The following is a 13,069-nucleotide window of genomic DNA, read 5'->3' on the forward strand; positions in this document are numbered from 1 at the left end:
TGTAATAAACTCACACCGTCCCTCTTCTCTGGCAACCACTGATCTGTTGTCTATAATGTCATATAAATGGAATGTCCTGTAAATGAAATCATAGAGTATGTGGCCTTTTGATTGTGATCTCTTTTACTTAGCATAATGCATTTCTGATTAGGGCAGCAATTTATGATAGAAATATTACTGTACACCTTTGCTGTACTTTTTGTCCTTTTCAAAATGCATCCTATCATCTCCAACTCCAGTTCCATGTAAGCAGATTTTTTTTTTTTTTTGCTAATAAATTACTATTATAGCTTTGGGTATCAAGGAAGTCACAAATAGATTCCTGATAAGTGCTCTAGGGAAGTGAATACAGGAAAGATCATCTACCCTTCTGTCAGTCACTTACTTACCACTCTCTCTTTTTAAATACATTGCGTATTGTTATCTTCAAAGTAGTTACTCAGAGTGTAAGATACAGGCATAAAATTTTTTCAGAATGATATTAGCACAAACCTTTCTTTTCAATGAACTAAGAGAAACTAGTAGTATAGTGATCTTGTTTTTTTTCTTTTCTCTTCCTTTCTTTCCCCTTGCCCCCACCCTAGTTCCTCTTTCCTTTTGAACAGTTTCTTCCCATTTTACAATATCTATTGTACATTTTGGTCATTATTTACTCTTTCAGTTTCTCATACCAGGGAGACAATACAATGTTTATACATGAGTCTGATTTATTTCACTTATGAGTGTGGTCTCAAGTTGCATCCATTTACCTACCTATAAATGTCTCAAGTTTGTCCTTCTTTATGGCTAAGCAGTACTCCATTATAAAAAACACCACATCTTTTTTATCCATTGCTCGGTTGATGGGCATTTGGGTTTCCAGGATTTAGCTATTACAAATTGTGCTGCTATAAAGATGGGTGCACATATATTGCTGTGGTATGATGTTTTTAATTCTTCGGGGGAGATACCCAGAAGGGGAATAGTTGGGTTGAATGAGACCTCTAATCCTAGTTTACTGAGGATTCTCCACACTGATTTCCACAGTGGTTGTACAGCCTACACTCCCACCAACAATGGAGAAGGGTCCCTGTTTCTCCACAGCCCGTCCAGCATTTGCTATTGGTGTCTTGATGATAACTCTTCCATGTAGAAATCTACATGGAAAGTTTGCTGCTGATTGTAATGTTTGTCAGCTTGAAAAAGGAAAGAGACCAGCGGTTACCATGAAGCAGTGGTAGGAATGAATATCGTTAGCTGCTGGTGAATTTTCTCTGAGGGGAACAAGAGGTGACAACTTGTTGACTTTTATTTTCATTAGTATATAAATAAGTAGATTAACATGTGTGTTTAGAGTCCATGTAGGGTAACCTGATGTAACAGTTTGGGAGGAAGGGAGGGTTTGTTTGTTTGTTTATTTATTTATTTAGTGGTGCTTGGATTGAACTGAGAGCCTCACCCATGCTAGGCAGTGTTGTACTACTGAGGTCCATCCCCAGCCCCAGCTCTGGATTTTTTAATAAACTGTTTATAAATATATTTGGAAATTTATTTTAGGTTTCTTAATGAACATTTGGAATATCTTCTAAGGTTGATATTCATTCAAAATCAGAAAACATAAAACACTTTCTTTGGTAAATAACACATACTCAGACTGCTTTTTCTCCTTTTTGTCTCAAATTAAAAAAAAAAGAACTGAGTACTTTCTATGATAGAATAATACAGAGATGGTGGCTGCAAGCCACCAGAATGTAAGGTATCTCTAAAAGGTGACAGTCCCTGTTCTTTGCATTCTTGTCTACTGATAGTCTGTGCCATCTGCGAATCACACCCAACTATAGTACCTAGCCTCTGTGCTCTGTCCCTTTTCTACCTCTGCCTTGCAAACTCATTGTTTATTTATCTAGAATTCAAGACCTTCATGCTGTCATTTTGAATTCTCCGTTTATATCTTTTCCTTATTAGCCTCCACCCTGCTTTAATCAGATCAGCCTATTTCTTATTGTCTGGCAGTGGATTAAGCTCACTTACCAATCTTTAATTCATTTCTAATTCCATTTCCATTGCAGTTGTTTTGAATGGTTTTTCTACTCAACTAACATTTCCGTTTGTCTTGTTTTTCTCATTTAGCAAATGGTAGTGTCTCCAGATTCATTTAGAAGACTTTAGAGTTGGATAAGTGCAGATTGGTATCTTGGGTGTACCACTTAATACCAAGGCTGATAGTTATTATATATTTGAATCCTGCCCTGCCTATCACTCCCTTGTCCTGATCCCTCCCAAGGACCTTCCTCTGGTCCTTCAGCTGAAAGGTTGCGGCAGGACCCAGCTCCTCCAGCACCATCTGGTGTCTGGTCTGAGTGATTAGAGTTAGCATGGAACTAGTTGTTAAATATTTTGAATTTCACCCTTGTTTTTTGTTTAATTAAGTTACTTCTCTGAGTCATTCCTTGATCTTTAAAATGGGGATAACAATATAGTACTTGTTTTGCAGGGTGATTCTTTGTACATTCATCAAATATTTGTTGAAGGCCTGCCTTATTCTAGGCATCAATTTAGATGCTTGGGATATCTGTGTCTTACTGGAGCTATGCTGTAGAGTTGTGAGGATTAAATGAAAATTTGTGTTAAACATTCAGTATTGTGGCTGACCTGTAGAGGTGTCTTAGATCACTTAGATCACTTTCCTCCCCTGGGCCGTGCCACTTTCATCAAGGCTAAAAAGCCAAAGGGAGTTGGGAAGAGGGGTAAAAATGCTTCATATTTGATTTGTGTAGTTACGCGGTGTGGTCAGGTCCTGAGTCCTTGGGAGGACTGTTATTGAAGGATTAAAGTTATAACACCTAGCAGAATGTCAGACATGTGATGGGAGTTAGGTAGAAAGTATCCTGTTAGGACATTTTGGAAAAGTACTTCTTCACTTTACCTGACATTTGTTCTTTAGTGCTCTTTATCCTGCTTTCCTGATGAAGGTTGAGCATCCTTAATCTGAAAACCATTGGTAACATTTTGAATTTTCAGATTAGGGATATTTATCTGGTAAAATCGGAAATGTTTTGAAAAATGGGGGAAGTGAGAATTGAAGTCAAGATAGACACTTCAATAACTTCTATATTTTGACTTTGTTCTTTTCAAAAGGCAAGTTTGCTTTGCTATTGCATCTGCATAGAAGAGATTCATGTTTGTTTATACTACAGTCTTTTCTCTCTAAAATGTGTTTAAGGTTTATTTCATTGAAATGTTTCATAACAGCACATCTTGAAGGGTATATATACTATGTATAAAACGGGAAGGAAGATTTCAAGGATCCCTTTATTGGAGGAGAATGTAGGAAACACACACATATATTATTCCAGGTGTTCATTTATCTGTCTTCCTCAATAGATCTTAGAAGAAGTGCACCAAGAGAAACATACAACAGATAAAGAATTATGTGTAGCAAGAATGAAATATGTGATGCTGTCAGCAATGGTCCTGATAGGAAACAGCTGACACACTCAAACTGGCTAATCTGAGGAGGATTAGAAGGAAGAACTATTCACAAATATGTGGGCAGAGTTTAGAAAAACCACAAAGAGTATAGTTCCCTGGATTAACAACTGAGAGGATGGGAAATACTGCTCCTAAGCCTGAGGGGCAAAGGAAAAGAGTGATTACTGGAACTCCCAAGAGAGGGCTGTGTGCAGAAGGCCCCTTGACAGCAGCTGTTGTCTCCAGTAGAGGATTAAAACCCTTAGTGACTTTGCAGGAAGGAAGCTAAGGAAGTAAGTGCCCTTGCTGTCTTTTGCTTCTCTACTGCCACCTATTTTCCCCACTGGCCATAGCTACCTGGAAGACAGTGAGAGAGCCATGGAATCTGTAAATCAGCCTCTTGGTCCATTGTGCTGAGAGAAGGGTAGAAAGTGCACTGGAAGGATATCTGCAAACTTACTATGTACTAACCTAAAATCAAAATGGATCAAAGATCTAAATATTAAAACAGAAACAAACTGCTGGAAGATAAAATAGGTACAACTCTTTGAAGACGTAGGTGTAGGCAAAGACTTCATGAACAAAACCCCCAGTTGCACAGAAAGTATTACAAAGAACCAAGGACTGGGATCTCATCTTATTAAAAAGCTTTTTGCACAGCGAAAGAAACCACCAACAGAGTGGAAACCACCCACAGAATGGAAAAAAATACCAGGTATTCCTCAGGCAAAGGACTGATATGTTGAATATATAAAGAACTACCCCCCCCAATTTAAAGACCTCATCCAAAAATGGCCATCTGAAATGAATAGACACTTCTCAGATGAAATACAGACAGCAAGTAAATATATGGAAAAAATCACTAGTTATTCAAGAGATGAAGATTAAAACAGCAGTGAAATTCCAGCTCCAGAAAAAATGGCTACCGTCAAGAAACCAACCAATAACAAATGCTGGTGAGGCTGTAGGGAAAAAGGAACCCTTCTCCACTGTTGGAGTATAATTGGTACAACCAATATGGACATCAGTATGGTGATTCCTCAAAAAACTAAAACTAGAGGTTTCATTTGACCCAGGTATTCCCCTTCTAGGCATCTTCTCAAGAGTTAAGAACATCAAACTACAGCAATATATGCACACACCCATGTTTATAGGAGCACAATTTTTAATAACTAAATCTTGGAAACAGCCTAGATGCCCATCAATGGATGAATGAAGAAAGTGTGGTTTTTATATACAATGGAGTACTCTGCCGTAAAGAAGGATAAGTTTGAGACATTTTTAGGTAAACAGATGTACCTTGAGACCATACTTTTAAGTGAAATAAATTGGACTCATGTTTACATATCACATTGTTTCTCTTTTGTGAGAAACCATGAGTGTAAATAAGTAGCAAAATAGATGATAGATATTGGGAAATAGAAAATGTTCAAATGGGAAGGGGAACAGGAGAGGGGCAGGGAAGGAAAAGGGAAAAAATAGAACAAAGGGAAAAAATAGAAACAGCTTTTGTAAATGAAAGGGGGAGGAAGGGTTGAAGGGAGGGGAGGGGAATGGGGAAAAAAAGAATCAAGATATATCATGTACAGGTGCAAATTCCCTATGTGAAATGTGATCATTATGTATATCTAAAGTGTACAATAAAATTAATTTAAAAGTTAGAGCATTGCTTTCTGATAGTAATATGCATTCAGGAACTATTGTGAGTCTGTTGTCACAGATGAAAGCTCAATGTGAGATTATTATATAATTTTAAGTGAGTTCTCTTAAGGACATTTTAATTTGAGTTATCATAGAATTAGAGTAATGTCACGTCCTTTAGATATTAAGAAAGAATGTAAGTACCCTGTGAAAGGGTTTATTATGAGAAGAATCTTACCCTAACACTAATTTTAACATGGAACTCTTTTCTACCCTAAAATGTTACTATTGCAGATCTCTATAGAAGATAAAGAATATCCTAAAGGAATATTGTTTTTTGAGGAGTAGAGGTGTCTGTTTGTGGGGATGGATATACCCCTCTGCTCCCGTGTGTGTTTGTGTGTGTGTGTTAGATGTATGAGCAATAGAGAAAATCATTGTGACATACATATTTAACCTGAAGAAAAAGGTGCTTAGATAATGACAACCTAGTATTGAAGCTCAACATTGATGTGTCTTCATAAAGATATAATTGATGTGTTAATGGAGATGGTATAATGATTAGAGGTCACTAATCATGGTCTTTTTTCTCAGACTTCATAGCGTTTACTTAGTTTTTATTTCCCCGAGGCATTAGCATTTAACAGCCTATATTTACCTAGGTCAGTGATGGCAGACCTACAGCATGCTGCCTGCCATAGCAGGCTGTTCGTGTTTGTTGTCACTGAAAGCTTTAAAAGGCTCGCCATTACTGACCTAGATGGATACTAGATACTTTAAGCTTTGGTTTTGTATCACAACATTGTCCTTCTTTTCTGTTGTTCATTCTTTTGTTTACAGAATGGCCTGTATAAACTGCTGAACAAGATAGTCACATTCCCTGCCCTCTGAAGTGTGTAATCAACCATCCATTCTTCCTCCCTTTCCTACTTACTGTCTCTTGTCATGATTTCAGTATGGATGTTAGTCCTTGACTCATTGCTCTTTGATATTCTTCATGCTTTCTCCGAGAACAGTTTCACTCTTTGATATTCTTCATGCTTTCTCTGAGAACAGTTTCATTCTTTTGGCTTAAGTTATAATTTCTAATGCTAACAATTAAACATCTCTCTTTTTACTTATGATCTTTACCCTAAATTTTATTCATTTAGTCACTCAGTAAATTTTTTATTGAGATCTAACATTTTGCCTGGTGCAAAGAATACAGAAATAATAAGATAGTTCCTACTCTCAGAGGTGCTGACAGATGTGCAGAAAGTAATTTAAAATCCAGTGTAAACTTATGTACAACATGCCAAGGAGCGATAAGAAAGGGCTGCTTGAGCTGGACTTGAAGGAGAAACTGGAGGAAAACTGTCTCCACCACAAGACTGAGCATATGTGAAGGTTCCTAGGGTTTTAAATGTAGTAGTTTGAGCAAGCCAGTGTTTCAGTGTGTTTGGAGCTTCAAGGTCTGCATAGGGGAGTGGAAGATGAGGCTGAGAATGTAGGCCAAGGTGCTGAATTGCCCAGAAGACAATGTTTTCAGTACTAAACTGATGTTCTTTTACCATGCAGTCTCACCTTTCTATCATTTGGATAATTATTGTACTTCACACTCTGAAATGTCATCTTCAGGTTTGTCTCAGCAATTGTGATCAGTCCTCAAATTGTGTCATGTTTCAAAACATTCTTCATTCCTCTGTATCTTTTTCTGTTTTGACTATCAACATACTAATCACCAATTTCTGGGCCAGTTCAAAACTGGATTAAATATTTCCTTTTCTTCTTCCTGTCTCTCTTTTGGAAGTTAATATCTAAAATCCTTGTTAACTGTGTTGCTGACTCTGAGCAAGACCGTGATATTTTATTTCTTCCAAGATAAATTCTTGGGGGTGGGGATATTGCTCAGCAGCACAGCACCTGCCTGGCAAATGTGGGGTCCTAAGTTCGATTCCTGCTACCCCCCCCCAAAAAAGATAAATTCTGCGGTCAGTAGTTTAAACTCATAATCCTTTAATAAACACACAAACCTCATATCTTCTTATGCCCATTAAAAACCACAAAATTGGAGAGCTCAGAGATAAATTACAGCAAAGATATTGTTCTGTTTGAGTTTTTATTTTGAGCACAACTTATATTTTACTGAACAAGCTTTTTTAAAGGACAAGGACAAATCCCTCTGCCACAATCCTATCTTTCTTGCTACAGTTCCAACCTGGTACTTGGGCCAGATCACCTGTATCCACGGGAGGAGATATATATATATATATATATACACCTGACAGACTTGAGACAGAACCTAGCATTTGGTTCTATCATTTAGAGTTTCAGCAGTTTTCTTAGTGTCTTTAAATTTAAATAATAACTGCAGCAAAAAATGAGGATACTGATAATATTTACAGGTTAGAGGGTAGGACTGAGTTAATCTGTGTAGCCTGTTGCCTGGCATGTGTGAGCATGCAGTACGTGTTGGCTATAAGATGTTTTGTGCCTTGGAAACTCCTTGCTCATTCCCTCTGCGCTTCTGTGATGCAGTTGTCATGCAGCCCTTGCATCCCGCAACCACGGAGTGCTTGCCTGTGTCCTTCCCTATTGCCTGTGATTTTCCTGCTGTTTCATATTCAATTCTGTTGCCTCTCCTTTATTAGACTTTTATAACTCTTACCAGTTTACATTGACTTCTGAGTCCCTATTGGTCCTCTTAAGCCTTTCTAATAGTCATATTTCTAGTTTTTATTTCTAGTTGCCTTTTGTGGTATTTCTTCTGAAATACTACTACATATAGTAAAAATAGTGGTGGAATTATCACAGTCAATATACAGAAGAGTTTAATTGTTCTCCCCAAAGACACACACACATAATTTTATGTATGTGTGTGTATATATATACGTATATATGTGTGTGTGTGTGTATATATATATACACACACACACACACACACACATATATATATATATATATATATATATATATATAATTTTTTTTAAACTGGCAGTCAAACCCAGGACTTCCTCCATGCCACACAAGCACTCTTCCACTAAGCTACATATTATTGCTACTTCTTTTAAAACAGTTTCTTGAGTGTGCATTCTGTTTTCATACCTACCACTTTGGTTCTTAAATGTAGTATCTGTTTCATACTAGTGTGCTTCCCAATATATAGTTTAGCTTAGTATTGAGTATTCAGTGAGTAGATGCTTAGATGTTTGAATTTTTGTTCTAAGCAAAGCCTAGAGCAAGTTAAATTTGAACATACCAAGAAGCCGCTAGCCAGGTACATTGTGCACCACTGTAGTCCCAGTTACTTGGGAACCTCTGAGGCAGGAGGATTATGAGTTTGTAACTAGTCTGGGCAACATAGTAAAACCTGTTTCCAATACAAATCAGAACAAAACAAACGAAACAAAACAAAACACAACCACAAAGAAGCTGCTATATTAAGTTATTAAACTTTGGTCTTTCAGGGTCTTCTTATTTAGGTGGAAGTTTTCAACTGAAATTATTCCCTTATAACTTCTTAAAGTGGTTTTTGGAGGGTTGCCAGGGCTAATAAAACTCACTTTTTGTCTTTGAAAAGCAAAGGATGAGTTCCTTTCTGTTGTTATTATCATTATACTTAGGGTTTCTAATTTTCTTTTAGCTATTAGTTTAAATTCTAATGTGAAGCAAATTCTGGTAATTAACTACATTTGATGTTGTTCTATTATTAAATTTGTTTATAGACCTTTGCCTTTTTTCTTAAATGTATTTAAGATATTAAGCAGGTCAGTTAAATAAGAATTAGTTGCAGAATATAAAATAGAAAATCTTGTTTTTCCAGAGTTAATTTTCCATGGGTCAATTTTGCTGTCTTTTCTGAGAGTTTCTTTTATTGATTGTCCTTAAAATCAGAGGTCAGTGCAAGTAAGATAATTTATTCTTGGATAAGCAAATGCTGCATGGTTTCCTCAGTTTTTACTTTTGAGTATTATAGAGTATTTAGACTTCTCCAGAAAGGAGAAAATATTTTTAAGCTTTGCATCCCATTCAGTAGACTTTACTTCCTGAAGTGAACTGAATTTAATCATATGTGTCTTTTTTTCCCTTCCCCCAACAGCTTCCATGCCTATGGCTGTTCTAAATTTGGGCCAAATATATCCATTTCAGAGAGGCTTTTTCTGTAAAGACAACAGCATCCAGTATCCGTACCATGACAGTACCGTCACATCCACTATCCTCACCATAGTGGGGCTGGGCTTACCCATTTCCTCTGTAAGTAAATTAATAAGTAGGTAGTGATGGTTTTGTTGTGCTGAAGGTTGGATGAAGTGAGGGAGTTGGGTGGGGGTAAATCCAAGTCCTGTCTTCACCAGTGTTACTATGGTGAATGGTTATTTGAGAAATAATACTGTTTTAATCCATGGATATTTTTCCAGTTGAAGGTAGTCATTACCCAAAACAATTCAGTGTCATCCTGAAGAATTATAGACTGATTATTTTAGAATGGAAGGGTTCATCTAATCATTTGGACAAGCTCCTCTCCCTGTACAAGTGGAAAATGGCTGAGGCAGGAGGATTGTTGTGAGTTTGAGACCAGCTTGGGCTACAAAGTAAGCTCAAGGTCAGCCTGAACTGCATAGCGAGACCCTGTGTCCAAAAGACAAAAAAAAAGTATAGTTGGGAATACAAAATTATTTATTTCTGACAGGTTGTTTTAAACTGAAGAGTACTGACTCTGGATAGTTGCTTTTCTTATGTCATGATCACTCCAAGGTATCATCTTTTAGTAAAAATGTTTAGCCTAAATTAATATAGCCAGTGATTTTTTTTTTGTGACCAATGTATGCAACTCCTAAAGAGACATTTTATTGTTTATGGTGACCTAAACTGCATCATCAAACCAGGAATGTATGTGAGTGCATGTGAAAAAAGCTTAATTTCTTTATGTATTCTATAAGTTAGTGAAAAATACATGAATGGCCCAAGGAAAAGTGGGTTGAGGGTGTAAACAGAAAGTTGTCAGTGGGAGGGAAGAACTTCTCATATATATAAAAAAAGACTTAATGTTCTTAAGAAATAAAGAAGTTATTAAAGCAACACTGAAAAGACAGTTGGCCTGCCATCTTAGCAAAAATAAGAACTTTTCCCAGCTTGTCATGCATGAAAAACAAGTACTCCTATACACAAACCTGGCAGAGGTATGAATTGTTATTCAAAAGAATATATTGTTTGACCTAGAAATTATACTGGGAAGCAGTTTATCCTAGGGAAATAATAATAGTGTCATGCAGAGAATTAGTTATAAGAATATTCATGCAGCATTATTCTTTTAGCAGAAAATAAGAAAGAAATTAATCCAGCTGCAGGGTCTGCTATGATTTACCTTAAGAATGAAGTATTCATCCATTTAATTCACACACACACATATATATATATTTTCATATATATTGGTAGTACTGGGGATTGAACCCAGAGCCTTCACATGGAACTACATCCCCAGCCTTTATTGAGTTTGTTTGTTCATTCATTCTTTCATTTGTTCGTTCATTCATTCATTCATTCATTCATTCATTCATTCATTCAGAAACAGTGTCTCACTATATAGTTCAGGCTGGTCTTGAATGCGTTATGTAGCTCAGGCTGGCTTCAAACTTGAGGCAGTCTTCTTTTCTCAGCCTCCTGAGTGCTGGGATTACAGCCTTGCAACACCACACCTTTATTTTTCATTTTGAGACAAGGTCTTGCTAAGTTACTAAGTTGCCCAATTTGGGTTTAAATTTACAGTCCTTGCCTCAGGTTCCCTGAGTGCTGAGATTACAGGTGTGCATCATGTGCCCAGCTTATTGCATATGATTTTTGATGATATTTAAAGAAATGAAAATATTGTGGAATGTATGAATAGGAGGGTTACTAACAGATGAGTTTTTTTTTTTCTTGCAGTGCTGAGGATTGAACCTAGAGCCTTATACATACTAGGCAAGTGCTCTACCACTAAGCTACATCTCCAGTCCTGAGAGTTTCATTTTATCTCTCTATATATTCTGATTTTTTCCCTCTGAAAATACATTACTTTTCAAACCAGGAAGCTTACTATGAATTTTTAAAAAACACTAGAGATTATCTCATTTTCATTGGATATACCTGAAGTTTGTATTGACTGTACACCCATTTTTCACATAGTTCTCGGTGTTTAACTGTTACATAAGGGTTTAGTTTTGTCTGTCTCCCAAGCAAGTCGCTCAAGAGAAGTCATTCTACATAATTATTCTAAAAAACACAGAAAAGGAAATAACCTCTTAAATAAAAATTTAGAATAGTGTACTTTAAGTTATCCTTTTAAGTTCCCCCTTTTAAGGGAAGCATTGTATTTTTCTAGCATTGATTGTTCCTCAGTTTTTGCTGCCAATATTATTAATGTAATATGTTAAATAGATAATATTCATATTTTTAAATGATAAAATATAAGTTGTAAGAAATGCTTTTCATTTTGGTAGTGTAATCACAAGTTAGCTTTTTAAAAGTCGCTTTTATGTTCTGCTAATGCTTGAGGTGGGTAGAAATGCAAGTGTGTCTGTCACATTGTGGGACTAATAATATTTGATAATTAAGGGAGATTACTATGGGTATATAGATTTTCTGAATTTCTTTGTTTTTGATACGTAGCTTGAAAAAATAATATTTTATTAGGGCGACTATTCCCAAAGCAGATAACTATGGTCTAATTTTTACTAATTCAAAGAACTTACATTTGATAATAAGATATTTCTAGTCATGAGGAACAAGGAATGAATAGGTTAATATATTATTATAAGGTATAAAGTAATATACAAGTAAAATGTTATTTATGGCCGAAAGCAGCTTTGGAATTTTACTCTGTATGGTGGGAGGAGGAGTACATTGATGTTGGTTGAATTTTATGATATGGTGAGTCTTTCTTGCTACCCATTTGCTGTACTGGTCCAGGAGGCTGGGCTCCTCACAGCTGATTACTCACATGTGGGTCCTCGTTTCCCTTATTTGCATGGTGATGTAGGTGCTGTGCTGCTGTTACCCAGGGGGCAACAAGACAGCAGGTTTGATTGTGAGTAGTGACCGCGTGGGTCTGTGCTGTTTCACCATCATAGCCTCAGGGTCAAGCACAGTGCTTATTAGCCTATAAGAGTTGTTTAATAAACTAGAGGTAGAAAATTTTAATGGAAAACTAGGAATTAAAATCACTGTGCATTTTTTTGATACCAGGAATTGAACTCAGGACCCTATGCTTGTGCTGAGCTATATTCCCAGCCCTGTGTATTTTTGATAATAACTGCTATCATGAAGACTGCTATATTTCAGTTTAATGCTGAACTCTACCATATTTCCAAGTCATCTCTTAATAACAGATTATAAAGTTTTGAGGAAAAAATAAATGGAACACAATTGTATTGGATTTTTTTCTTACTGGAGATATTTAAAATATGGGGGAAAAGCCTAGTAAAATTGAAGAAATACATTTTTATGAAGGTTGGCTTCTTGTATTAAAAACATTTTATTTTCTTGTCTACTTATTCTCATATGGAGCAGCATTTTATATCCACACCGCTGTGGAAAATAATTCTTTTGTAAGGTCCTATGAGTAATTGTTCTAGCTCCATTATTTATATAAATTGTCAAAAGATGAAGTAATAACAGATACAACTGTCAGTGATTTGCTCTAATCACAGACATTTTCTTTGTTTAAAACTGCTTTACATGGTCCCTTGGGAATAGATAATATGTAGAATTAAATACTTTTTTGACATAAAAAGTACAGGATGCTTAGATTTGGTGTATTTAAATATTAAGTATTTTACAGAACACTTGAAAGTATTTTGATAAATTTTACTTTATTTTGAATGAACTCACTGGAAGAAACTCAAATTATTGAGTATACACCCTTACTAATGAAAAGTGAAGCTCTATTAGTTTCACATTAGCCAAGCTTACTTGTGGGTTTTTCTCTAAATTCCCCAGTAAAGCCTTTTGTGTTAAATCAGTT

General features: G+C 36.1%; 1 protein-coding gene across 1 annotated transcript in view; it reads left to right on the plus strand.

The window, feature by feature from the left end:
- The window catches only part of Ppap2a (phosphatidic acid phosphatase type 2A), a gene marked incomplete in the record, with an annotated part of 78,315 nt that overhangs the window by 18,548 nt on the left and 46,698 nt on the right, over positions 1–13,069 (plus strand). Inside the window, 1 exon segment of the mRNA XM_013518405.1 lies at positions 9,170–9,324. Within this exon segment, the coding sequence (XP_013373859.1) occupies positions 9,170–9,324 (155 nt within the window).

Source organism: Chinchilla lanigera, unplaced genomic scaffold (genome assembly GCF_000276665.1).
Source record: "Chinchilla lanigera isolate Chin_1 unplaced genomic scaffold, ChiLan1.0 scaffold00045, whole genome shotgun sequence".
NCBI lineage: Eukaryota > Metazoa > Chordata > Mammalia > Rodentia > Chinchillidae > Chinchilla > Chinchilla lanigera.